Genomic DNA, 25,351 nt, shown 5'->3' with positions numbered 1-25,351 from the left:
TTGTTAGCCTATTAGGGGCCATTATGAATTACGTTCTTTGTTTGAATAATCCTATAAAGAGTTTAGTGAGAGTGTACTTTGGAGAAGTTTTGATTTTTTTTATGAGCAAGCAGACACAGACATCAATCTCCCCAGCAACTAGGAGGAAGGCTGGCTACTGGAGAACTGCTGCTGCCACTTGACACCACCTCAGACTTTGGGTAACTATATCTATTTGGGGTACTCTAGACTATTGCTATTTTAGATGCGTGCTTTGTATTCAATAAAAACTAGGATTTCTCTGCGGAAGCATTTGTGTGTTCCAATTATTTATCAGATGGAGATGCTACGTCCCCCACTGATTTATTTCCTGACACTGCCTGGAAAACAGAGACTAGTTACCATAGTTCAAATAATCATGGGTAACAGCACTCCCAGACAGATATAAACAAAGTCAAGTGAGCGATTACTTAGTTAAGTGACCATTGTCTGGCAGGGGGAAGGCGTGAACAAGAAATTTACATTTCATCACAAGGGCAGGTCAAACCTCATGTCCACAAGAAACTGTTTGTCACCATGACTCAGCAAGGATGTTTCTAGCACAAGAAATTGATTTATAAAGAGGGGAGAAAAAACACTTGACCTCACTCTCCTCCTCCATCTCTGCTCATGACATCAACGACTCTCAAAGAACTGAAGTTGGGCACAGGAATGGGGTGGAGGAAGTCCTGGCTGGGAGACTTTTCAGCCAGTACAAACTGCTGTAAGCTTATGGAGAGAGAAATCTTGTTCCTTTTAAGTTCACTTAGCTTGTTAAGTTAGACATTTAGCTTGCAATTTATCTCTTATTTCTTTTGAAATCAATCCTGACCTTTATGCCTCCTTACTTGTAGTCACTTAAAATCTCTCTTTTCTTTCTATAGTTAATAACCTTGTTTCACTGTTTTATATAATCAGTGTGTTTGGATTAAAGTGTGTGGGGAAAATCCATTTGGGATAACAAAGTTGGTGTATATCATTTTCCATTGATGAAATGATGGACTTTATATGAGCTTGCATTGTTAAGCAAGGTGCTGGGCAATGCAAAACATTTCTGTGGGGAAGTCTGGGACTAGAGAATCGGCTGGTGTTCTTCTGCAGTGCAATTCGTGAGTGGTTAGCTAGTAAGACTCAATATTGTGCAGCTGGAAGCAAGTTACAGGCTGGAAGCTGTGTGTTAATTGGCCAGGAGTTGCTGTACAGCAATAAAGCAGTGTAAAAGATATCCCAGGTTGGAGAACAGAGGAGAGACAGCAGTCCAGATTGTACCCTGGGGTATGTCACAATGGGTTTCTTGCACATAGTGGTCTGTAAGATTCCATTGTGGAAGCTAATCATGGTGTTCAGGAAATTGATGCTGGTATAGGAGTGTTCTAGAAAGAGATGGATGATGGTTGACATTGTGGTGGAAATCTGCGGGAGTTTAGAACATCTGTCCATAAGATGAAAATAGCATGCCTCAGGTATATCAGTTTTGCATTGCATTTTTCCAGAAATTCTTCCTCAAAGTGGATCAGGAAGACATTGGCATATTGGGGAGCCATCCTAATACTCACAGCTGTTCCCATGGTTTGGACAGTGTTTGTTGTTGAATATAAAGCTATTATGGATACAGATTAAATGGATGAGTTTGGCGATATGTTTGGAATGCATATCCAAGTGTCCACAGTCTTGTAGATATTTGAGGTAGGCAGTGATTCCATCATGGTGAGGGATGTTGGTGCATTGGGAGGGGATATCCACAGTAGCAAGGATGGTGTTCTGAGGGAGTTTGTTGATGTTGCAGAGTTTCTGGAGTAAGTCAGTTTTGTCCTGGAGGAAATTTGCCCTTTGTTTGGTGAGTGGTTTGAGGATGGTTTTTCAGAGTTCTGATACTCCTTTAGTAAGAGTCCCATGGCCAGATATGACGGGTCTGCCTGTGTTCCCTTGTTTGTGTAACTTGGGAAGCATATAGAGGTCCTTGCAATGGCTCTGTGGAGGATGAGGAAGTAGAGTTGCTCTTGGAGTTGTTTAGGGAAAGATTTGAGGATATCCTTAAATTTCTCTGTGAATTGTGGTGTAGAGTCTTCATTCAGTTCTTTATAGTAGATCATGTCAGAGAGATATCGGTTGGCTTCATTGACGTAGCCATCACAGTAGAGGACTACAATGGCACCCAATTTCTGTGCTGGTTTGACAACTATTTGATGGCTGGATTTCAGGGATTGTATAGCTGTCCTCTCAGCAGTGGAGAGATTGTGGTGGATGCGTTATTTGTTAAGGATTTCACAGTCAATTTTTTTCCTGAGGCAATCAATGTAATGATCAAGTGTGCGGTTTTGTCCACTGGTGGGTGACCAGTCAGATGATTCTTTTTGCTTATGACTATCAGTAGGGATATGGTAGTTGTGGGTGGTGATAGAATTCTTTGAGGCGGAGTCAGCAAAAGAATTCTTCTACTTCTTCACATTAGTATGACATCAGGTTGAGTGGTGGGGTAAAATTTCAGTCCCTTGGAGAGTACAGATAGTTCAGGTCCAGTTAGGAGCTTACAGCATCTCTTTGTATTACAATTATTCAAACGGATGACCTGGTATCTACATAAAATTATAGATAATGGGACAAGGAAAGGATGTCCTTAAGGATGTCTAGTCCAACCCTCCGCATGAAACAGAATTTTCCTTTACACTAGCTCCTCAAATGATCTTTCACTACCTCTTAAGCCTTGCTAGTGACAATGCATGAACTGCCTTCAAGATCCAGCTATTCCCTATGTGCTTCTGTAGTTGAGTCTCCTTACACACCTAAAAGAAAAACTAAGTTTAAAGCTATTAATAAAATAGCAACGAGGGCAACAAAAATTATTAGGGGGCAGGGGCACGTGACTTATGAGGAGAGGCTGAGGGAACTGGACTTATTTAGTCTGCAGAAGAGAAGGGCGGGGGGGAATTTGATAGCAGCCTTCAACTACCTGAAGGGGGGTTCCAAAGAGGATAGAGCTAGGCTGTTCTCAGTGGTGACAGATGACAGAAAAAGAAGCAATGGTCTCAAGTTGCAGTGGGGGTGGCCTAGGTTGGATATTAGGAAACACTATTTCACTAGGAGGGTGGTGAAGTACTGGAATGGGTTACATAGGAAGGTGGTGGAATCTCCATCTGTAGAGGTTTTTAAGGCACGGCTTGACAAAGCCCTGGCTGGGATGAGTTAGTTGTGGTTGGTTCTGCTTTGAGCAGGGGGGTGGACTAGATGACCTCCTGAGGTCTCTTCCAACCTTAATCTTCTATGATTCTAGTATTTCTGTATAAAATATTCTCACTGGTTTAAGTCTATCCCTATTCAGGGAAGCACCTACACAAGCTTAACATTAAACAGGTGCTTAAGTGTTTTCTTGTAGAGGGATAATTGAGTGAATCCTTTCCTGCCATTAATCCTTTCCTATCTTTCATACTCACACATTTCTTTGTCGGTAATTATATTGTCTCCCCACCAGGACCGGCTCCAGCATTTCTGCCGCCCCAAGCAAAAAAAAAAAAAAAAAAAGAAAAAAAAGAAAAAAGCCGCAATGATCGGAGGCGGCAGTTCAGCGGCAGGTCCTTCGCTCCTATAGGGAGCGAGGGACCTTCCGCCCCCGAATTGCCGCAGGTGCCACCCCTCTTCCTTGTCCGCCCCAAGCACCTGCTTGTTAAGCTGGTGCCTGGAGCCGGCCCTGCTCCCCACACTTACTCACTCTCCTTTTCTCCAAATTATACTCTAGGTCCTGTCTAGTACCTACATTTCAAAACTAATTTCACCTGACTATTTTAGGCCCAGTTTCAGCAAAGTACTTAAGCATATTTTAGATGCTTTGTTGAAATGGGGCTTTGAACTGTTGATAACCTGTATGACAAGTTTCAAACTCATAGTTAAAACAGCCATGTTAGTATCTCCTGAAAAAGATTTAAAATGAAAAACAAAATTAACTCTTATTTAATTCAATTTTTCAAAATTTTGTTTTTAATAACTTTGTATTTTAAGTATAATTCAATGGCTTGTGTCTGTGGCCCCAATCCTGAAAATACTTATGCACATGTTTAACTTTAAACACCTGTGTATCACCACTGGTTTCGATACCATATTTACATTCTTAAAACTAAGTTCATATGTAAGTTTTTCAGGACTGAGGCTATATATACACAGTACAATTCCCACTGAAGCTTTTTAATTAAATAAGCACAAAATTTCAGCCTAAGTTATTTTCCTCTTTATTTCAGCATCTTCCCTGGAAATACAATCTCATTTAAACCTTTGGATACTGTTTTATAATACACCTCTACCCTGATATAACGCTGTCCTCGGGAGCCAAAAAATCTTACCACGTTATAGGTGAAACCGCATTATATCGAACTCGCTTTGATCCGCCGGAGTGAGCAGCCCCGCCGCCCCGGAGCACTGCTTTACCGCGTTAGATCGGGTTGCGTTATATCGGGTTGCGTTATATCGGGTTCTCCCTTTCTGTTATTTATTACGGAGAGGCAGCTCCCTTACCTGTAATTTGAGTTCTTTTAAGGTAGCATCCCTATGTAGTTTAATACTTTTGGTTTAGTACCTTGGAAATGAGCTAGTAAGTCTATGTTGTAAATTTAAAATCCCCTTATCGGGGACAAGTTGAAATAATTTGGCTCAGAAGATGTTATAATGGGCACTTGGTAGTGCCCATTGTAATTAAGATTACAGAATGGTTGCTACTAGAAACACGTTTTCATAATTTTTGCTTATAATTTTCCAAAACGTTTCTTTTTAGTACCTCATTTCTGCCGGACTATGCATTTTGTTTCAGAAAGTTTGAGTAAAATCCCTTCAGCCATTCTGAGTCAGAGTGTGTGCAACGGGGTGTAGCAACCCTGCACTGGGCTGCTGGGGGCAGACAAATCATTGTGGGCCCAGGCGACCATGCCCCCTTTCCCCTGCTGTGCATGATCCAGGTGGAGAAGCCAGATAAAAGGAGGCAGCCCAGCTCAGTCGGGCGGGCAACAGAGGAGGAAGGTTCCTGCAATGCTCCTGGCAGTAGAGCCCGAAGACCTGGACTACCCTCCAGGTGACTCGCAGATGGTGGAGACTGCAGGGGAAGCCAAGCCACTGCCTGCTGAGGAAGCTGCTACCTGCTCTATGTCCCAGCCCAGAGGGAAGTAACGTGTAGACTGTTTGTTTTGCCCCACCCATAGGCCATAGATTGACATTTTGCCCTGCTCAGGAGGCTAATTCACCAAGTGCCACTGCTGCCCCAGCCAGGAGGCTGCAGGGCTCCAGGCTGTTTTTTTGTTTTGTCTGCCCAGAGACCACGGACTAGTCGTTTAAGCGACCCCGTCAGGGGCCGAGACCCACTTGGCTGAAATTAGCCTCTTAACGGGAAAGCCCGACGACAGGGTGACGGGATGTACCAGCCCTGCACTAGGCCAATGGGGGCGCCCCAACTCGACACGCAAGGCCTCCATCACAGAGATGAGATGAGAAAAACCAGAACAGCGTCCCCATCCAAACAATGGTAGCAACAAAAGCAAGACCCCAATTCACTTTAGTGAGATATGAACTTCAAACACTAGAGAATTTCTTCCACCTTCACTTTCCTTTTAAGGAATATAAGGAAATAAATTGTAAAAAGCTTTGTTACTGCCACTTTAAGGTTACATAGTTAAAAGTAATGAAAAATTAAAGATATGAAAAAGTTAAAGTTCCAAGAACAATGTTAACGTGACTCTGTTGTACATAGTATTTTCACTCCTGTTTTTCTGTGTAAGCATGTAGCCTGTTATATTACTATTTATGTTAGAAAACATATCATGAAATATACAGGGTATGCAATATGGCAGAATTAGAAATGCTGCCTTAATTTTTTTTCCATTTCCTGGTTTTGAAATTTAGAATTGTACAACCTTAATGTTGCACGGATGTATTTTTCTGCATTTAATATATGCTGCAGATCTGCATGTAATGGCCCAGATACATCCAGTTACACTCATCAGAATAATATGTATGATAAAAACTAGTAAACAGTGAAAACTGTGCAACAGATCAATTGAAGGATAAATAATCCTCTAGTAAAAAGGTCACATTAATTCATAAACTTTTGAGGAATGGAAGAAAGTTTAATTAGTTACAGCACTATAAAAATGAAAATGTAAAACATCAACAGCAAATGTTATGGTACCATTATTATGCCTGGTACAGGAAGTGCTGAAAAAGTGGCTAATAGAAAAAAAGGAAGATCATCATAGAGCATTTTAAACTCCGTCTGTAGAATATGGACAGATTAGTTTATTCTAACGGTAAGCATGGCACTTCTGTGACATTCACTATGGTTTTCAGCAAAACAGAATTATATGATTACACAAATGGAAAAGGGTCTACTGAAGTCAGAATTATATACTCATCATAAAACCAGCGACAACTTGTTTGTCACAGTCATCTTGATTTCACTCCCTTTCAGACAGCAACACAGCATCTGATAGCATCTTCAACAACATACAGCAGTCAGTAGCATACCGAATTATGTTACTGAACTCCATGGGGCAAAATGTATCAACTGTTTGCTTTCATAGCAAATCACGATAAGTGTGCGCTGAGAACATTGCAGGCACTAAATTTGATGACATCATATCAGCATATATTTTGATACGTAGACTGTGCCTGATGATTTTCAGTCACACTCTCCTTGTGGAATGTCCAAAAGATCATTGAGTCATTTTTTTCCTAATGTGTGTACTGATTCCAGAAGACTTGAGCCAAATCAAAGTATTGCTAACCAGTATATGCTAACAATATTTCTACATGTTAATGTCAAACAAGAGAAATTAATAACATGCTTCACTGAAATAGAATGCACTAACCATGCCATTATCAAGAAGAGATTTGTATTAACATTATCCTGGCAAATCCCAAAGGAATGTGGCCGCCTTGCAAATCTAGTAGTAACAGCAGTATTATTTCAAAAAGAGACACTATGCTAATGAAAAATGCTCCAGTTATGTCATCTATAGTATATTGGTAAGTTCCAATATCTGTTTGTAGGCCATGCCAACTTCAACAGTCAGGTTGGCTGAAAGCTGTCACTTGGTAGATTATAGCAGAAATAAGTAAATCCAAGCAGTACGAAGCATTAAATAAATGTAAGCAGTAGAGATACCTACTCTGTATTTCACCAAATCACGTGGATCTGATGTTAAAATAATTTCAAAATCGCATCAAACTAAAAGATGAGTTCTGTTGACCATACACCAGCTTGACGAACTCAAATTGAGGTATTCATGGTTATACATCGATTGCATTGACCCAGTCAGAACATGTCAATGGACCAACAATGTGAGCTTCAGCAGAGTGAACTGTCATGTCTATGGTACACAGACTAGGTTGATATCCATATTTCAAACATATCAATAGCAACGAGAGAAACTTATCCGAAACTAAATATATGCAATAAATTTCTTATCCTTTTGCACTGTTGAGCTATAGTGCCTACGAGAATGAAACTTAAGAGCTAGAAACAAATCTCAAGCCACAGAAACACCATAGAAATCAGGTACATGTTTGGATGTTACATGAAGAACAAGAAAATGTTTGTTTCATTGAAAATACTGGGTCTTTCTTCAAGTATGAACATTAATCCACAAAATCCGACATCAAATGAGGAAAAAACTGTCCCTTTTCCATCACTTCCCCTTCAACAATATATAAACTTTCACTTTTCCTTTTCAGACTAAGAATCAAGAAGGTAAAATGTGAGTCAATGATATTAACATAGTTCTTTTTTCATAGCTGTAAACATAACAGGTATAAATTTAGTCACAAAGTTGCTACAACAAAGCAAAAGAAGATTAAAGCACCAAAAGTTTCTCTAATTGTGTCACAGTAAAGAGTATTAACCTTTCAGATTTAAGGTATTCTGTATATAGCATCTATGGGAATTTAAATTATTATTATATAATATTGCTAGTCAACTCCCAAGGCCAGGTGTATAGAACAAGAGCCAGAATTTACAAAAGACGCTTACCTTTGGAGAATTATAGACTCCTCCCACATGTTAGAATTACAACTTACTTTTATTGTCTAGCTGAGCTCTGTATTTACTAAACCCTTTTAGCCGTACTCTCTGGCCCAGAAGATCAAGAAACTCTTCAAAAGCCGGCCCTGCTGTCTCATTGTTATACATCTCTTCCTCTGTGCTTTGGCCCGCTTTGCAATAAAGGACCCCAATCTTGTGCTGAAAACTCAGCTGAAATAAGAAAAGTAAAATTACAAATGGCAAAACATGGTAAGCAGTAAAACAGAAAAATATTAACTATTAAAACCACAATTTTATTTCTGCAATAGCAGGCAAGGATTATTTAATAAATCTGATCAAATAAATTATTTGAGAACGTGAGGAAAAATTGAGATGACTTTTCTATATATAATTGATAGCTAAGTCAAATGTCCAGTATTGCATGCTCTACAATTTTATATCTTTAACTGGCACTGGCTGCACAACTGTCTTCTTTCACAGTCCGGGAACACAGCAAGGAGTCTATTTTTAGAGCCCTGCAAATCCATGGGTATCTGCTTTGTATCCGCAGAGCATTTTTGCAGATTGCAGCGCGGATGCGGATACAAATTTAGTATCCGCTCAGGGGTCTGCAGCACACACTCACCCAAATGGAGTGGCTGTCACCCAGACTGCAGGCTCCAATTTGGTTCTCTGAATCATGCAGCAGCATTCTTGGAGTTGGGCATTCTGTGAGTTTTAGTCTCCAGCTTGCTCGGAGGGATGAGGTAAACTACAACTCCCAGAAGGGAGTGAGCCAAGCACCATTTTGAAGGTTGGGTTGTTCTTTAAATGAGCAAACAGCAATGGCTACATGCATTAGAGTCGCCATAACTGCGTAAGGGTGTCCGAGCCCCCCAAGGGAGGGCTGCATAGAAGGACCCAGATTTGTAGCCTCCCTGCCCAGAGTGGGGAAGGAGGTATGGCAAGGATGGAACAGGTGGGTGGGCAGGAGGTGTCTGGGGAGAAGTGAGGTTGGGATGGTGGTTGGGGGTTTGACACAGCCCTGTGTCTGCTGCGCAGTGACCTGTGGATAGGGTTACCAACAGTCTAATCACACAAAACACCCTTGTCCTGTCCCACTGTCCCACCCCTGCCTCGCCCCTTCACTGAGGCCCTGCCCCACTCACTCCATCCCCCCTCCCTCCGTCGCTTGCTCTCCCGTACCCTCACTCACTTTCACTGGGCTGGGTGCAAGAGGGGTGCGGGGTGCAGGCTCTGGGCGGGAGTTTTGGGTGCGGGAGAGGATTCAAGACTGGGGAAGGGGATTGGGGTGTGGGAGGGGGTATGGGGTGCTGGATCCAGGAGGGGGCTCAGGGCTGGGGCAGGAGGTTTGGGGTGCAGGAGGGGATGAAAGGTGTGGGCTCCGATCAGGCAGTGCTTACCTCGGGCGGCTCCCGGTTGGTGGCGCAGTGGGGCTAAGGCAGGCACCTTACCTGCCCTGACCCGGTGCTACTCCCAGACGTGGCTGGCACATCCCTGCTGCCCCTGTGGGGGAGCAGGGGGTTCCGCGCACTGCCCCCACCTGCAGGCGCTGCCCCCGCAGCTCCCATTGGCCGCGGAGTCGGCGCTCAGGGCAGGGGCAACACACGGAGACTCCCTGACCCCCCTCCCAGGGGCCACAAGAATGTGCTTGCTGCTTCCGGGAGTGGCGCGGAGTCAAGGCAAGCAGGGAGCCTGCCTTAGCCCCGCTGGACTTTTAGCGGCCTAAAATCTCCCGGTTTGGCTTCTGTAGCCTCTGGGAGTTAGAGCCCAGTTCCAGGAGTCTCCGTTGGCAACCCTACCAATGGAGTTGTTTAGAGACTTGCAAGTCTGCGGATATCTGCAAACAATTTTTGTAGATTGTGGATCAGATGCGGATACACCTTTTTGTATCAGTGCAGGGCTCTATCTATTTTCACATATTTTTAGCTTTTAAACTTCAGCTAGTTGGTCCCCTGTATGTCAAGTGCTTCCCCATTCCATCTTTCTAATTATATGAGAACAGCCATTTAAAAGACATGCTTCAAATGAGTACTGTAAATTGGTTTTCACAAGATTAATTTCTTTCATATGCATCAATAAATCTTTTTTCCTCATAAATGTCTTTTGCAAAAAAGTAATTTCCTATTTTCTGACCATCTTCACATGCAGAGATCTGTTATATGCACAGTGTACTGTAAACTAAAAATCAGACTGCAATTGAATGTTGTTAAAATTTCAATACTAAAACATTGTTAGATTAGATGGGATTATTTTCTTGAGAAAAGTACTGACTTATTTTTTGAGCCGGATTCATGAGACAACAAATAGGAAACTCCCATATGAGTGGATTAGTCCTGTTAGTCTTTCTACCAGCTATTAGAGCTCCACAAACGGACAGAGATCATCAGTCACACCAGATTCACTTAAGACATTTATCCATACACACTTTTCAGATTTACTATCAAGTTCTAAAGTACTTCCTTAATCAAAATTCAGGACTACTGTCTAGGTCTGTAGAATAAAGAATATATAATACTCTTCCTGTAAAGTACACTCAGGTGACAAAAATCTACTGCACGTTAGGCATACAAAATATAAAGGCTACAGTGCTAAACATACTTCAAACCACGTTAATTCATGGGTGTGATATCACACTCATGTCTTATCATGGCAACTGGTATGAAAAGTCATGAGCTAGGAATGGTAAAAAAGGCAAGCAACGAAAATATGGCAAAAAGAGTCAAGTATCATGAGAGTGGCTTTAAACCTCAAATTACCTTTATCTTCCCATTTTAGTAATAGCCGTGCTTGTACTAAATGAGTGGGCAGTTATGAAGACTTAAACTATGTGGTTTGTGTGCCTTATTTTTTATTTATTTTTTAAAAGAAAAACTCATCCCTCCTGAAGGAATAAAAGCTCTCATTGCCAGTTTACAAAACTGGTCTTTTGTGCCATCATGATGTTACTGCTTTTCTGAGCTCCTGCTCTGTTTGCCTCTCATGCAGCCTAGGGTTCAACTTGGCAGCACTCAAGTTGCTCAGTAAAATTGGCTTAATTATCACAGGCACCCACCACATACAAAAATCCTCAAATGTCAAAAGTCATGGATATTTTTAAAAACTCTGGAAAGAATCAGATTCTATGCATCTCATGACAAAGAATGCAGCAAATCATCCCTTGACTTCTATAGGGCCAGAATTTCACTGTTAGTTATTAAATTAAACCTATCAATGGGACAATTTCTACTTTGTTTTTCTGATGTAAATCTGGCCTAACTCCACTGGTACTGAGAATAATTTCATAATACTATCTGTTCTGACTCAGGGCAGATATTTGTTAGTCATTACCTAATGGATAATGCTTTAGCTACTGAATAAACATCAGCATGGTTATTGCTTGATGAGAAGCAGATCACACTCCATTTATTAAGGGAATGCATAGATGACAACTTCTGGATCTCTATCCTACACAGTTCAACTTTTTGGCTGAGATGTTCAGAGGAACCCAAGGAAGTTGGGTGCTCAACATCAACTGAATTTCAGAGTAATTTGAGCACCAATTCCCTTGGACCCCTTTGTAAATTCCTTTGTTCCAGAGAAGGGCAAAAAGATTCACATGCAATAAGAACACTCACTGTATCCTATTACCAGAAAAAGGAAAAAGTACAATTATTAAAAATATTCCATCCTGATCTCGAGATGAACAGGTGGCTTTTCCCATAAAACCTATGGTCAATCCGATGTTGATCTAATTGCCTGTTTCTCACAACAAATAGGAAAATACAGTCTCGTTATTTACATTCTTGAAAGAGGTTAATCATTCAGTTCACATCTATTTGGCTATTGTCATCACGGGAACAACAATTTACCCTCAACAATTACTCTGCTCCATAAGCCATACTAGATTTCATTGGACACAAAACCTTTGGTAGAAAATGCGAGGAAACAATTACATGCAAACACTGGCTCCCAACCTGTGGAAAAGCTTCAGACAAACATTTCCTACATACCAGTCTCTCAAATGACTATTACCCTGGTGACAAAATTAATCCAGTAGACCACGGTTCACATTTACAAAAAAAAAAAAAGTGACTTTACAGCCAGCCATCACCTTCAGTTACCATGAAAGACTCTTTTTATATTTGCTTGATTAATAAACTCAATGCATTAAACACCTAAGAGGATTAAAATCATAAAAGGATCTCATGCTAGTTCTATATATAGCTTTCTGTATTTGCCTCAGCAACTATCTCAAGATAAGAAGCATACAAGAAATATTAAAATAATATATTCATACTGATGACAGCACATTTCACAACAGAACTGAATTCTCAATACTAAACATCAGGCATAAAAAAGGAAAAATGAGGAGTGTTGTATCTCAAAGTCATTAACTGATTATTATAACATTACTTTGGTTAGACTGCTTTATGCTTCCACAATGGACACTCAAATTACAGACCCAATTTATGGCTGTGGATGATGGCAATGGATTCTATAAATGCACCATACAGTTTGTTTAAAGAAGGAAATGCCTTACATTGCCCCAAATGTGATTCCACTTTGGCCAATTAATATCATTGATATTACGAGCTGGAACTCCCTTGAGTTTAAACAAAAAAGATAGCTACAATGATGTCGCACCCGAGGAGTACTAAGATTAAAAATTGGCTGAATGCTCCCGATTTCCTTTACTGTTTTTCATGAACTCTGACAGACCAAAGGAGAAAGTAAAAACATTATGCAAAACACACATTAAATTTAAAAACATAAATTTGGTAATTTATTAAAAATTCTTTTTCTCCTAGGAGAGCAAATGAGTAGGGAAATATAGAGGAAATGGGTATGCAGAACTGACATTCTCATAGCTAGGAACTCTCTATTGATCTACAACTACTCTGTTACAACTAAAAGAAATGAGAAGAATGCCTTGTATACACTAACATGTTAGACACAATCACTGTATTTCATACTGAATTAATACTGAAAATTAAGACATGATAGTCCCTTATTTTTGCATGTACAATGATCATTTATTTAAAATTAAAATCTTAAACATTCTTTGCATAGGTGAACTAAAGGGTATTCATAAGCTAGTCCTTCACAAATTATTCAGAAGCAGTAAACATGCTTGGTAGTCTTTGAACAGAGAAGGTTCACCTTACTGAATCTGTTAAATCTCACCATTATTCACTCTGAATTTAAAGTGTACGATTGTTTCATTACTGATGCAGTGTTAACCTGTTAGATAGTCTCAATTAGAATTTCAGCTGTTTGAAGTATCAAACATTTCACTCCACTGATAAGATTGCTACAGTGAATAAGAGTGCTAATTATAAGTTAAAATATGAAAACTAACTTGGGATTCATGGGACTATGATATAAGTAAACCTCATTTCTAACTATAATACATCTGATTTTCGGAAGTGCTGAGCACTTCCAGCTGCCATTGATTTCAGTTTTAGATGTAGAGACTCATCATGATTTTATAAATCTTTAGAATTTTACCTACTCTGTCTAAGAAATATACATTAGTTAACCTTTATGTTTATATCCAATATTTGCACATAGAAAATATGGACGTCAATCTGTGAAAACCATTTTTGTGAATTTTTTAAAAACATTGCATTAACTATATTCTCTCCCTCTCCTTACTCTTGTGATTCTCTACAGGCTACTTGGTCTTTCCCAAATTGCAAGTCAAAAAAGGCATATTGCTTGGGAAAAAAAACAAATTATTGTTCAAGTACTTGTAATTCGGGCAATAAGGCATTTTTCTGGAGTCATTGAACCATTACCTGTCACCATTCTCATTTTGTCATTAAAAATACTCAGCTGTTTGTGAACGCTTCTTGAAAATAGGGCAAATAGCTGATCAAGAGAAAATATATTACATCACAAATTCGTGTTTATTTACAACACCAACAAAAGACTGAAGGAAAAGGTACATGTTCTTTCAAGTGGATAGTCTTCAGAGAGAAATCATACACTACATACCCCTTGTTCATCCAGTTTAAGCAGCTGTTCAGAGACTTTGGGTGAGCTGCAAGCCTGCCTCAGGCACTGAATGCTCAGCTCTGGTATTACATATTCCAGTACCTCTTTGAGAGGCAGGCCTCGTGCTGTGCCATGTCTCGCAGTAGATGGTATGGCATCTTCTAATATTGCTCCTCTCAATGTAGTAAGCTGCAGCAAGAGTGGAAGACCTCATTGAATATTTATAATTCTAACACTATGCTATTAAAATACAATCTTCAGGCTCTGAAGTGGGGACGAGGGGTGGGAAGGAGACACATGTTTAATTCATTGAGGATATTGCAAAGGTTCGTAAAGCAACTTAAACATTAAAGAGGAAACAGACATTTGTAACTTCTAAACAAAGTAGTTAAATATAGTAACACTAGACTACGTAGAATTACTAGAAAACAAACTTTGGGCTGATACTCAAATCCAGAACTCATTTCTTTTGTTACTAAGGCTGTGTCTTCATTGAAAAAAAGGTGGGCCTTTTTACAGCAGGATAATTAATGTGCATTAGCCATCCCACTGTAAAATCCTAGTTGAACAAGGCACTGTACTGTTAGGGTATGTCTACACTGCAGATTAGGAGATGTGAGTGCAGCACACAGACTTATCCTGATCTAGTTAGATCAAAGCTAGCTTGAGTAACAATAGCAGTGAAACTGCAGCAGCATGGGCAGCAACTGCTTGAGTATGTACCCAGGGTCCTATGCAGGCAGGACTAGCCCAGCAGCTGCCTGTGTGGCCATTGCTTCACTATCATCATTACTTGATCTAGCTTTTGATCTCGATCAGAGATAGCTGGGGTACACCCAACTGTGCTGTTATCACACCTCCCAGTTTCAGTGTAGATAAATCCTTACTGTGAGGTAGTAATAGGTGAGTACAGGTAGCATAGCCACAGGCAGAAATATAGTGTTGATCTCACAGTTACAACTACAGTGTCTCATCTCTACTAAGAGTTTACAGTAGACTAGCTAGTGTGTATTAGTTATCCTGAAATAAAAAAATACAACAAAAACAAAAACAAATAACCACCCCCCACCCACCCACCCACTTCTTTTTAATAGTGAAGACAAAGCTTAAGTCGTCTACAACACATTATATATGTACAGTGGAAACCTGAACGTTACAGTTAACAGGCATAGAGCTGGGCAAAAATTTTTGGACAAAACTTTCTCTTAAAAAAAATGCAGATTTGGGTTGTCAAACATTTAGCAAGGTCATGCTGAATTCGCCAAATTGTTTCATCATAACAAAAAAATCCCCAAAAATCTAAATGTTTTTGTGACTGAATGCTCTCCTGATCCCCTTAAAGGGGCAATGGACCTAATGTATCTGGACTGTCCAGGGGAGGACTGGAAAGTGCAGAGTACATGTTTTTGGGGGAAATCTGGGACTGGGCATGTATTGGGGTCATCCTGCAAATAGTAATCATGGCTTCTGGAAGCCAGACCATGGCTAGTGTTTGCTGACAGGCTGCTGGGGTCAGAGATGCTGGACCAGGGCTGTGCCTATACACAGACTTTCTGGGTGTTACCTGCATGCCGGCAGGCTGTTTGTCAGAAGCCCACATTGGGAGCTACAGCAGCAAAGCATTTTGAGGCACCCCAGATTGCAGGGCAAGTGGTGACAGCCCCTCACTGGCCTAGATTGTACCCCAGAATGACAAAGTTTTGTTATGACTTTTTTTTTTAAACAAAATATTTTGAATTTTAGTTCATTTTTATTTCAAAAGGTAAAAAAATCCAAACCAAAACTAAATGTTTCATTTTAGTCAACCCTCATTTTCCTCCCGCAATTCAGCCCTGTACCAGTTATTTGCACAGCTCTAATCAAGAACTGCTACTTTATGGCTAACAGGTGTTTCTTGACATGATGAAGAGCACAAGTTCTGAGAATCAAAGGAAAGTTTGCACTTGCTTATCACAGAGACCAACCAAAGATTACATACACCTGAAACTTTCCTTCAAATCACCACTAAAAATAAGATCCATGTGACTCATTGCTGTGATAAAGGAAGAATGAACCAGTCTGGGAAAAAATACGAACTAGCCTGAATGTGAAAGTCTTGATCAGGTTTGATAAGTATACCTCCAAGACAATCAAAGACCACTTCTACTTCAAACAGGATCCACTATTTTTGCTTCAGTAAGGTATTAGCATTCCCTCTCCTTCCATAAACCACGTACTCGGAAGAGATTTGGTATCCCATAGTTATTCCAGACCACAAATATAGTACATCACTTTTGAAAAGATAGCATTTTTAACAGCCATTTTGAAACTATACACTTGTAACATACTTTGAGGAATAGTAAACATCTTCAAGTTCCTCATCCTTCCGTATTGTCCCAAATTTCCTTCCTGCCACAAGAAACCTAAAACTCTCCAGAAGCACCTGAGTCTAAACTTATCTTCCCTTGTTTGCTGTCTGCCTTCTCTGGTTCTTCATCTGTTCCCTTATGGGTCCCCCTGGGTATGTACCCGCAACCAATCCAACTGTTCTCAAATGGTTCCCAACCAAAGGAAGGAAGCACTTCAGGAAACAGGAAAATAAGCAAAATTTTGCTTCGGGAATTAGCTCCAACATGTATTAATGCTACCAAAACACACACCTCCCTGCAAATGTATTCATCTGTAAAATCTTTTAAAAGTCAATTCCCAGATCAATGCTAGCATGAGAAAACAGCCAGTGTTCTAAGGGTCAACTTCTCTTTTACCTCCTTCTCCCCATCAAAACAGCACTCAATAAACAGTACCTCACTTGTCCTGAATGCTACACGATAGTTGAATTGAGATCCTTCTCTCTCCTTAGCATCTTCAACCTTCTCTCTCCTGATGCTGACTGCAACAGGACCTAGATTTTCATCAATTCCAAAGTAGTTCTGATGCTCTGTAGCACAAGAGAAAGAATGCAAAAAGGAAGAGAATAGTGAAGTGTTAGACTTATGGCTGCATCAAATCTTACAAGAGAAGGTTTACAGTGATAAACAGGCACCCACTGTTGCACTGTGCGCCATACAATGGCTTTTCTATGTCTAAACATTGTTTGATAGAAGAGATTACATTCTCTAGTTAAGATTAGAGATGCACAAGAATCAAAATATCTGGTAGGACAAGTTCCCAATAGACAACTAAATCACATCCATTTCTCATGAGTAGACAAGCAGCATGTATCTTTCAAAATATATTGCTTTTTAGTAATATTTTAAGAGTGAACCATTACAAGTGTCATGGCATGCTTTATCACTGATTGACAATTTGTGTCTTAAAGCAGTATAACAACTGTCAGAAATGAACATGAAGACTTCGTTGTAGTGGGTGGAAACAAAATAAGTCTGTAGTAGGAACTGGAAAACAACACATTTTCTAAATAGTTTACTATGACAATACAAGCCAATATTTTATTTATTTTAAATAAAATGCTGTATTAAATTAATCTAGGTGGATCAGTGCGGAATAATATGCACAAACAGCAAGTTTTATACATATTAGAAGAAAGTCTGTAGCTCTAGTATCATTTACCAGAATCAACAAACATTGTGTGTTTTTTTTTTTTTTTTTAAATAAAGTAGAGCTAGAAAATAATTAGATAGTCTTGTGGTTAATGCACAGGCCTGGGAGTCAGAATACTAACAATACCATAAAGAATTGAAGCTAACAACTTTTCAGTTTATGGCAACCTGTTAATTTTGTGAATAATGAACTAAGCTAGTTCCTCTAATTTTCTTCAGATTTCTATTTTTGGCTGTTGCTCACTTCGGCACATTTTTTCCGGGTTCTGTGAATTAATTGTAAGTAGAAGCATTATAGGAAATGTTCACAGAAGTGTATTTCAGGGGAAGATGAAGGCCTAGAGGACTGGTAATGGAATGCAGACCCTTTTACCACTAGCTTACCAATTTAACTACAGCTCAGATTGAAAACAAATGAAAATTGTTAACATTCGATGGCCTTTCAGGGATCTATATGATGCATGTTGGTGGTCTCCCAATGGAAAGCATCCACAACAGCTGATACCCTTGGTTCCTCCAGGAAATAAGGACCATCACAAAACCTTACCACTTTCTTCTGCAAATGCAAGGCACATTTCTTTGACCTACCCTTCTCTTACATAAACTCACAGTAACAGGTATTTTATATTAAAAAGATAAACACACCTTACAGAAACACTCCACTCCACTGAACATGCTTCTCCCTCTGGGAGGTGAATGGGGGTGGAGGGGAACAATATGTGACAGATGTGTAGTCAAATTGTAATGCACTACTGGAAGGTGGTCAGATACTATGGTGATGAGCATGGTATATATAAAAAAAATACTATATAGAATAGAATAAACCCTTGTTAACAATCCTGGAAGTGACACTAAGAATCAAAGGGGCACAGAGACTGAATCATCATCTCATGCTCACAGGCTACATGTTTTTCCAAAGATCAGTTCAGTCTCTAGTAGTGCCAATATGGCACTTTTCACAAGCATTACATTTACTTCAAATTATTTACTTATTTTTAAAAAAGCAGGAGAGAGGTTAAAAAGCTCACACAATCCTAAATTGGTCAATAAGGCAAATCTTATTTTTGGCAGGTTACTCAAATGAACTCAACATATTTGTATGGATCACAAAAGTATTTTTTAATTTGGTCTGGGATATCTATAGAATCTAAACATTTACTGTCAACAGGAATTTCCATAATTGCACATTCAAGCTGTGAATAAAGGCAAGCACCTTACTTAAGGTTCTCCTATCCTTAGTTTCTGATGCAAATCAAGAGAAAGGTATTCCTTTAGTTACTAGGTTTCTACCTTGTAACATAAGTAAACACAAAGCTTTGTGCTTCAGCTCTGTCCTTTGCCAGGAAATTAAAGTATCTCTGGACAAAAAGTGTATTTCTTATGGTGGTGTCTAAAGTGATAAAATCATCCTGTCAAAGTAATTTAAACATTCATCTTACAGTTTATAGAAAATATCTGCACATGATGTAAAATAGCAAAAACTCTGCAGACAGAATAAAGGAAGACTGTTAACTCCTCCAAACATACAACCTTATTGAAAGATTTGCTTATTCATCCATATTATATTTACCTTGTCCTTGTGGATTCATGGGATTAGAAACCTGAATCATAACCTAGTAACCTCTTTAATGTTCAAAACAAACAAAAAGCATCCAATTGAAATGACAATACATGGACATAACATTTGTCTGGTAAATACTTTTAAGTTATACACAGTTAGGGCTTTTTCATTTTTAAATATTCTGACGGCACATACTGTTTGGGATGCCCTCTCCTGCAGAGCCATAAACAAGTTTCACCTATACTATTCAGTTATATTTAATTGTCCAAGTGAAGTTATTAGAAATTAGCAGTGGATAGTTTACAAAGGTTTGTTCATGTGTCTAGGACAAAAAAAAAAAGTGAGAAACTGTCAATCTTCGTAACACAATCTTGAAACTCATTAACATCTCTGAAAGGTTTTCTTGATAACTTGCCACTGAAATGGGTTCTCTTCCATTTTTGAAAACGTTACCAAACATCTTTTAAAACACGTGATTCTCCACCACGAAACCTACAGAGACCGAATGTGTCAAAAGATAGGAGACTAACTTTAGGCTCTAAAGTACATTTAGGAGCTTAAATAAATAGACTGATTTTCGTAAGTGTGCAGTGCACACAAACTCCCATTACCTTCTAAAAAAGAGGCTGAAGTGGCTCAGCACTTCTGAATATCAGTCCACTTATTTAAATAACTAATTATGGACTTATGAAACTAAATTTAAACTACCACTTTTGAAAAACTCTTGGCTAAAAAAGCACTTCTCAACACAGCAAACAAAAATACAACCAACATGGAATTTCTAGGCCAACTCATTTTGAAGATGTGGGCAGAAAAAAACAGTTGGGAAAAACACAGGATGGTAATAAGGTAAGCAGTTGTAGGAGTTACTTCTGGTGAGAAAGGAAACTTTAGTAAGAGAAGGTCCCACATCCAGAGCAAGGAAAAGGTGCCAACATTTTTAGCCAGGTCTGGTGCTGCCACCTATCATTTTGTCAGAAAGGAGACGCCCAATCAGTTCTTTATATGTACTAACTTTCCCATAAAACTAATTTTAATGATCCCCAAAGCTTTAGACTTGGGAAACCATCAGACAGTACCATATGGCTATGTAAAGACATGAGCCTCAAACCAAAACCCCAGATCAGAACTACAGGCTTTGGAAAAGTTGAGAACTAGATCCAAACTTGGCAGTTCCAGCTCATCTCTTGTCCAAAGTGGGAGACATTCAAAAACAAACTTAAAAATTCAGCTAAATATATTAGTTTACATTGAATCAAAGGTGGTAAGTACAATGCTTTCAAGGAAGAGAACTCAACGAGTGAGGAGGTGCATCTAGAAAATGAAAGCACGGTGAAGACACTGGTCTTTCGTCTTTGGGATGGGGATTTTTAATGCAAGACAATTTTTTAAAAATGTTCCAAAATGCAAAAAAACAAATAATAATAATAAAAAAAAGTTAAATACAATGATTTTTCTAGACTGAAGAGGAAAAAGCAAACAAAACAAAGTTACTCTCTATGGCACTCTGTGTCTCAAAGCCGCAACCTGGAACCCCCATATTCACCACTGACATAATTATGATGTTTTTATACAAAGTATGCCTTATGAGGTATCATTTTAAAAGTCTTGATCTGTTGAACATTAATATTCTTTTGGATTGCATGCGCTATCATTGTATGTAAAGTTATGAAGTTTTGTTACATGTCTATTACTGATATATGTTGTGAGGTTGGGAACACCCACAACCAGCCTTTCAGGTATAACAATGGAGTAGCCCAGGGGTGGCCAACCTGTGGCTCCGGAGCCACATGCGGCTCCTTGTATAGGCACCGACTCCGGAGTTGGAGCCACAGATACCAACTTTCCAATAGACCAGGTGGTGCTCATGGCTCTGCCACAGGCCCTGCCCCCACTCCACCCCTTCCCGAGCCAGCAGTGCCCTCACTCCTCCCCCCCGCCCAAAGCCTCCTGCACGCCACGGAACAGCTGATCAGGAGGTGCAGGGAGGGAAGGAGGGGGCAGGGCTGCCGGTGGGTGGGAGGTGCTGGCAGCGGGGGAGCTGATTGGGGGCTGCTGACGTATTACTGTGGCTCTTTGGCAAGGTACATTGGTAAATTCTGGCTTCTTCGTAGGCTCAGGTTGGCAACCCCTGGAGTAGCCAGACAGCATTATTAGCTCATCAACACCCATCAAGGAACAAATCCACTATCCCAGAACTGTATACAATGGAGACTTCTGAGAGAGAGCATGTATTCTATGGAGACTGCTTGACCCACGTCATAAGAAAAGATCTTTCCAGCAAACTGGAAGAAACTATAAAAGAGGGGAAGTGATATCATGACTTGGCCACACTCCCCACACAACTCAACACATGGAAACACATCTGGAGGATAAAGACTTTGAACTGGGGATGGTGGGCCTAAGCTGAAAAGGAGTCCCAGTCTGGGTATTGAGGAACTATACCATCTGTCAGGGTGAGCCACTGCTTGATTCAAATCCTGTTGAATTTGTAGAATTCAGACTGCGAATTTACTTTTATTTCTTAGATAACCAACTTTGATCTCTACACTTGCTACTTATAATCACTTTAAATCCATCTTTCTGTAGTTAATAAATCTCTCTTAGATTTTACCTAAAACAGTGTATTTTGGTTGAAGTGCTTGGGAAATCTCAGATCAGTTTACGAAGACTAGCATGTGTCCTCTCCACGTTGAGGGAGGGGAAGACTGTGTAATAACTTACACTGATCAGCTTCAGGTGAGGGCAAGACAGTACAGTTCTGGGGTGCAAGGCTGGGGAACAGGGAGGAATTGGCTGGAGCCTCTCTATTGTTAGCTCATGAGTGTCTGGCAAAGCATTCATATAACTCAGTTGGGTGTATCCCTGCCTTTGGATGTCTGAGTAAGTGCAGTACCTGCCAGAGGTTTGTGGCTTAGCAACAGCATCACAATGTGAGAGGGATACCCCAGGTTGGTGGGACAGAGGGCTCAGCAGTCCCAGAATACAGGTTGCACCCTATGGACCCTGTCATACTGTCCCAAAGCCCTACAATTCAAATATCTAAAAGCACTTCATTTTTTCATTTTGGAGTGTATAGAGGTCAATTTTCCTTCTAATAAAAGGGTCCTATTGATACTGAACAGATCTCATATTCATAAAATTCCATTTGCAAAGAGAAAAGACGGTCTCCAAGCTACTGAATACAAAACTGGCAGCTGATGTTGAAAGTCTGATAAGGCTTCCAACCTCAACATATCCTTAAAAATGTCCTTTTTAGACAGACACTTCTTTTATTTGCAAAAAGAACAGGAGTACTTGTGGCACCTTAGAGACTAACTAATTTATTTATGAACAGGTGCTCTCTCTCTCTCTGTGTATGTGTGTGTGTATATATATTTGAGCATAAGCTCACACACACACATATATATATATACATATATATATATATATATATATATATATATATATATATACACACACATATATATATATATCCTCAATATATGTTCCATTCTATGCAGCTGAAGAAGTGGGCTATAGCCCACGAAAGCTTATGCTCAAATAAATTTGTTAGTCTCTAAGGTGCCACAAGTACTCCTGTTCTTTTTGCGGAAACAGACTAACACGGCTGCTACTCAGAAACCTTCTTTTATTTGCTATCCATAAATAGTTGCAGTTACACATTAAGAAGTAGTTGTAAACATGCCACAAGCATGGTTGGTGATGGAGACAATTTCTTCATGGAAAAGGAAATTTTAAAAAACAAACTCAATGCTAAATAAAGCTCCTTTCAATTACTCTTTAAAAATTTAACATACATCTGTCTCCTTTTACTCCCTCCTCAGGTCTACTAAATTGAGATCCATGAAAGGACACTGTCAATACATCAAACCTATAAAATATAATAAAACATTTTAGTTGTTGCAAATCATATCAAGAGTGATAAATATTTTACACAATCAATGTGAAAATATTTTATATTACAACCATGTCACGTGTGGAGTTTATTTTTGCAATAGCTATGCAACTTATATACCACGTAACATTACAGTTTGTTTCAGAAATTAGAAACTGAATTTCTAATCCATAATTTGTTGATAGGGAAGGAAATTGTTAATGCTGCATATGCTGAACTGTTTCTTAAAACAGAAATAAAAGCTGCATGTTGACAGTTGCCAATTATAAATCTGTGAACTAAAACACCAATTAGGCAGAAAGCTATTTCTCTTTCATAGGTATCTCCTTAAAGGCACAAGCAAAGGAAGGGGGATGTGTAAATTTCTTTATAAACAAGCACCTGTTTGCTACCTTTCTATTTAATCTTTCCACAGCCTCTTGTTAAGTTTTCCTCTACTATTAAATCTGCAATTCAATGTACAGTAGTTCATAATGTCAACCACTGAGCTCACTATCATGGAAGGATATCAAGTGAGACTCTGTGCACAATTCATGTGTGTATATCCATATACATTTATTATATTATATATCAGGAACATGTAGGAAATTGAATGTCTAAGGTAGCATTCTAGGGGCAAAGAGGGGGGAAATTTAATACTGTGAATGTGAAATGTATCAAACATGTATGGTATTTACAGCAGCAGCAAAGTCAGGGATGTACATGTAACTTTAATGAGCCATTTATTATCAAGGTCTAAGTCTAGATATTTCCAGTAAACAGAAGGAGAGGTTACTCACCTTGTACAGTAACTGGAGTTCTTTGAGATGTATGTTCCTGTGACTGCTCCACTTCAGGTGGGCCTGTACCCTGCACCTTTGGAGATTTTCAGTGGTGGTGCCCATGTGCCCTGCACATGCACCCCACACATGCGCCCCATGCTGCGGCTAAATGGGGCTGTGTGGGTGAACCGCCCTTAGTTTCTTCTCCACTGCAAAGTCCCCCAGGAAACTCTAATGCAAAGGGGAAGGAAGGCAGATAGAAGAACACCCACAGGGACACACATCTCAAAGAACTCCAGTTATTGCACAAGTTGCGTAATCTCTCCTGTTTCAAGTAGTGTCTCTGGGAGTGCTCCACTTCAGGTGACTCCCAAGCAGTATTGCTCTAAGGTGGCAGGAGGTTTGAAGAAGAGTCCAATAGGGAAGCAAGGACTGCACTGCCTGCAGCAGCATTGGATCTTGCTGCTGGCACCAAAACATAATGATTAGAAAAAGTATAACCAGATGACCAAATTACCGTTCTACAGACGTCTGCAATCGGTACATCCACATTGTGGAATGTGCTATCACTCTTAAAGGGGGTTGACCATGAGTTGTGTCGTAAAAGATCTTAGTACGACCGGATAGCCACTTTGATAACCTCTGTTTTTAAATTACTGAACGCTTGTTTCTGTCTGATTTGGATACAAATAGTCTTCTAAATATCCTATCTAGGTAAAAGGCTAATGCCCTCCTGACATATAGGGTATGGAATATGGCTTCTTCATTAGTCTGGTATGTTTTTTGAGGGGGCGAGGGGGAGAGACTAGAAGATGAATGGTTTGATTAATATGAAATTCTGAGGATATCTTAGGTAAAATTCTTTGATGGACCTGCAGTAACACTTTCTGGTTATTACCATAAAAGGGGAGGGGGAGGGTCTGCCATTAAAGCCTCCAAGTCTCCAACCCTTTGGGTAGAAGTGAATGCTACCAGAGAGTCTTCAGTGATAAATCTAATAAAGAACACATAGCTAGTGGCTCAAAAGGATGTTTCATACTGCATTTAAGGACTAGGTTCGGATCCCAGCTAGGAGTACTATTTCTGATTTGTGGGGAGATATTAGACAAATTTCATATGAATCTTGCCATAGCTGGGTAAGTGAAGAGTGAAAAGTCCCCAATGGGTGTGTGAAAAGCTGTTATTGCTGCTAAGTGAATCCTAATGCAATTCATAGAAAGACCCAATGTTTTCAATTACAACATATAATCCAATACTTTAAAAAGAGGAGAGCAAGTCTGAAAAATCTGATGACTATTACACCAAAGATGATATTTCCATTTCTTGGAGGTAAATACCTCTTGTAGACTCTTTTCTACTATTTAATAAAATGTGTTGTACCTCTGATGAACAGGATACCTCTATTCCAGAGAGCCATTGAGGAACTTATTCTTGGAGCCTCACAATCTGTAAATTGTGGTGAAGTGTCTGATCTGGAGCCTGAGTCAGTAAGTGAGGACTGATTGGAAGCCTCCATGGAGGATAAGGGGTGAGTCTGATTAGATAGGTATACCAGACTTGTCTTGGCCACATTGGAGCAAT

The 25,351-nt window shown here is 39.7% G+C and overlaps 1 protein-coding gene across 8 annotated transcripts in view; it reads right to left on the bottom strand.

Annotated features, from left to right (window-relative positions):
- SIPA1L2 (signal induced proliferation associated 1 like 2) overlaps positions 1–25,351 on the bottom strand; it is a 147,997-nt gene that overhangs the window by 100,190 nt on the left and 22,456 nt on the right. For all 8 annotated transcript variants that reach the window (XM_034765105.1, XM_034765108.1, XM_034765106.1 and 5 more), the window contains exons 3-5: positions 16,795–16,928; positions 14,012–14,200; positions 8,068–8,242 (exon numbers count right to left, since the gene is read on the bottom strand). In XM_034765105.1, coding sequence (XP_034620996.1) covers positions 8,068–8,242; positions 14,012–14,200; positions 16,795–16,928 — 498 coding nt within the window. The remainder of the gene's footprint in view (positions 1–8,067; positions 8,243–14,011; positions 14,201–16,794; positions 16,929–25,351) is intronic.

Source organism: Trachemys scripta, chromosome 3, assembly GCF_013100865.1.
Source record: "Trachemys scripta elegans isolate TJP31775 chromosome 3, CAS_Tse_1.0, whole genome shotgun sequence".
NCBI classification, from domain to species: domain Eukaryota; kingdom Metazoa; phylum Chordata; order Testudines; family Emydidae; genus Trachemys; species Trachemys scripta.
Note: the sequence above shows the minus strand (reverse complement) of the source record. Positions and strands in the feature narration are given on the sequence as shown.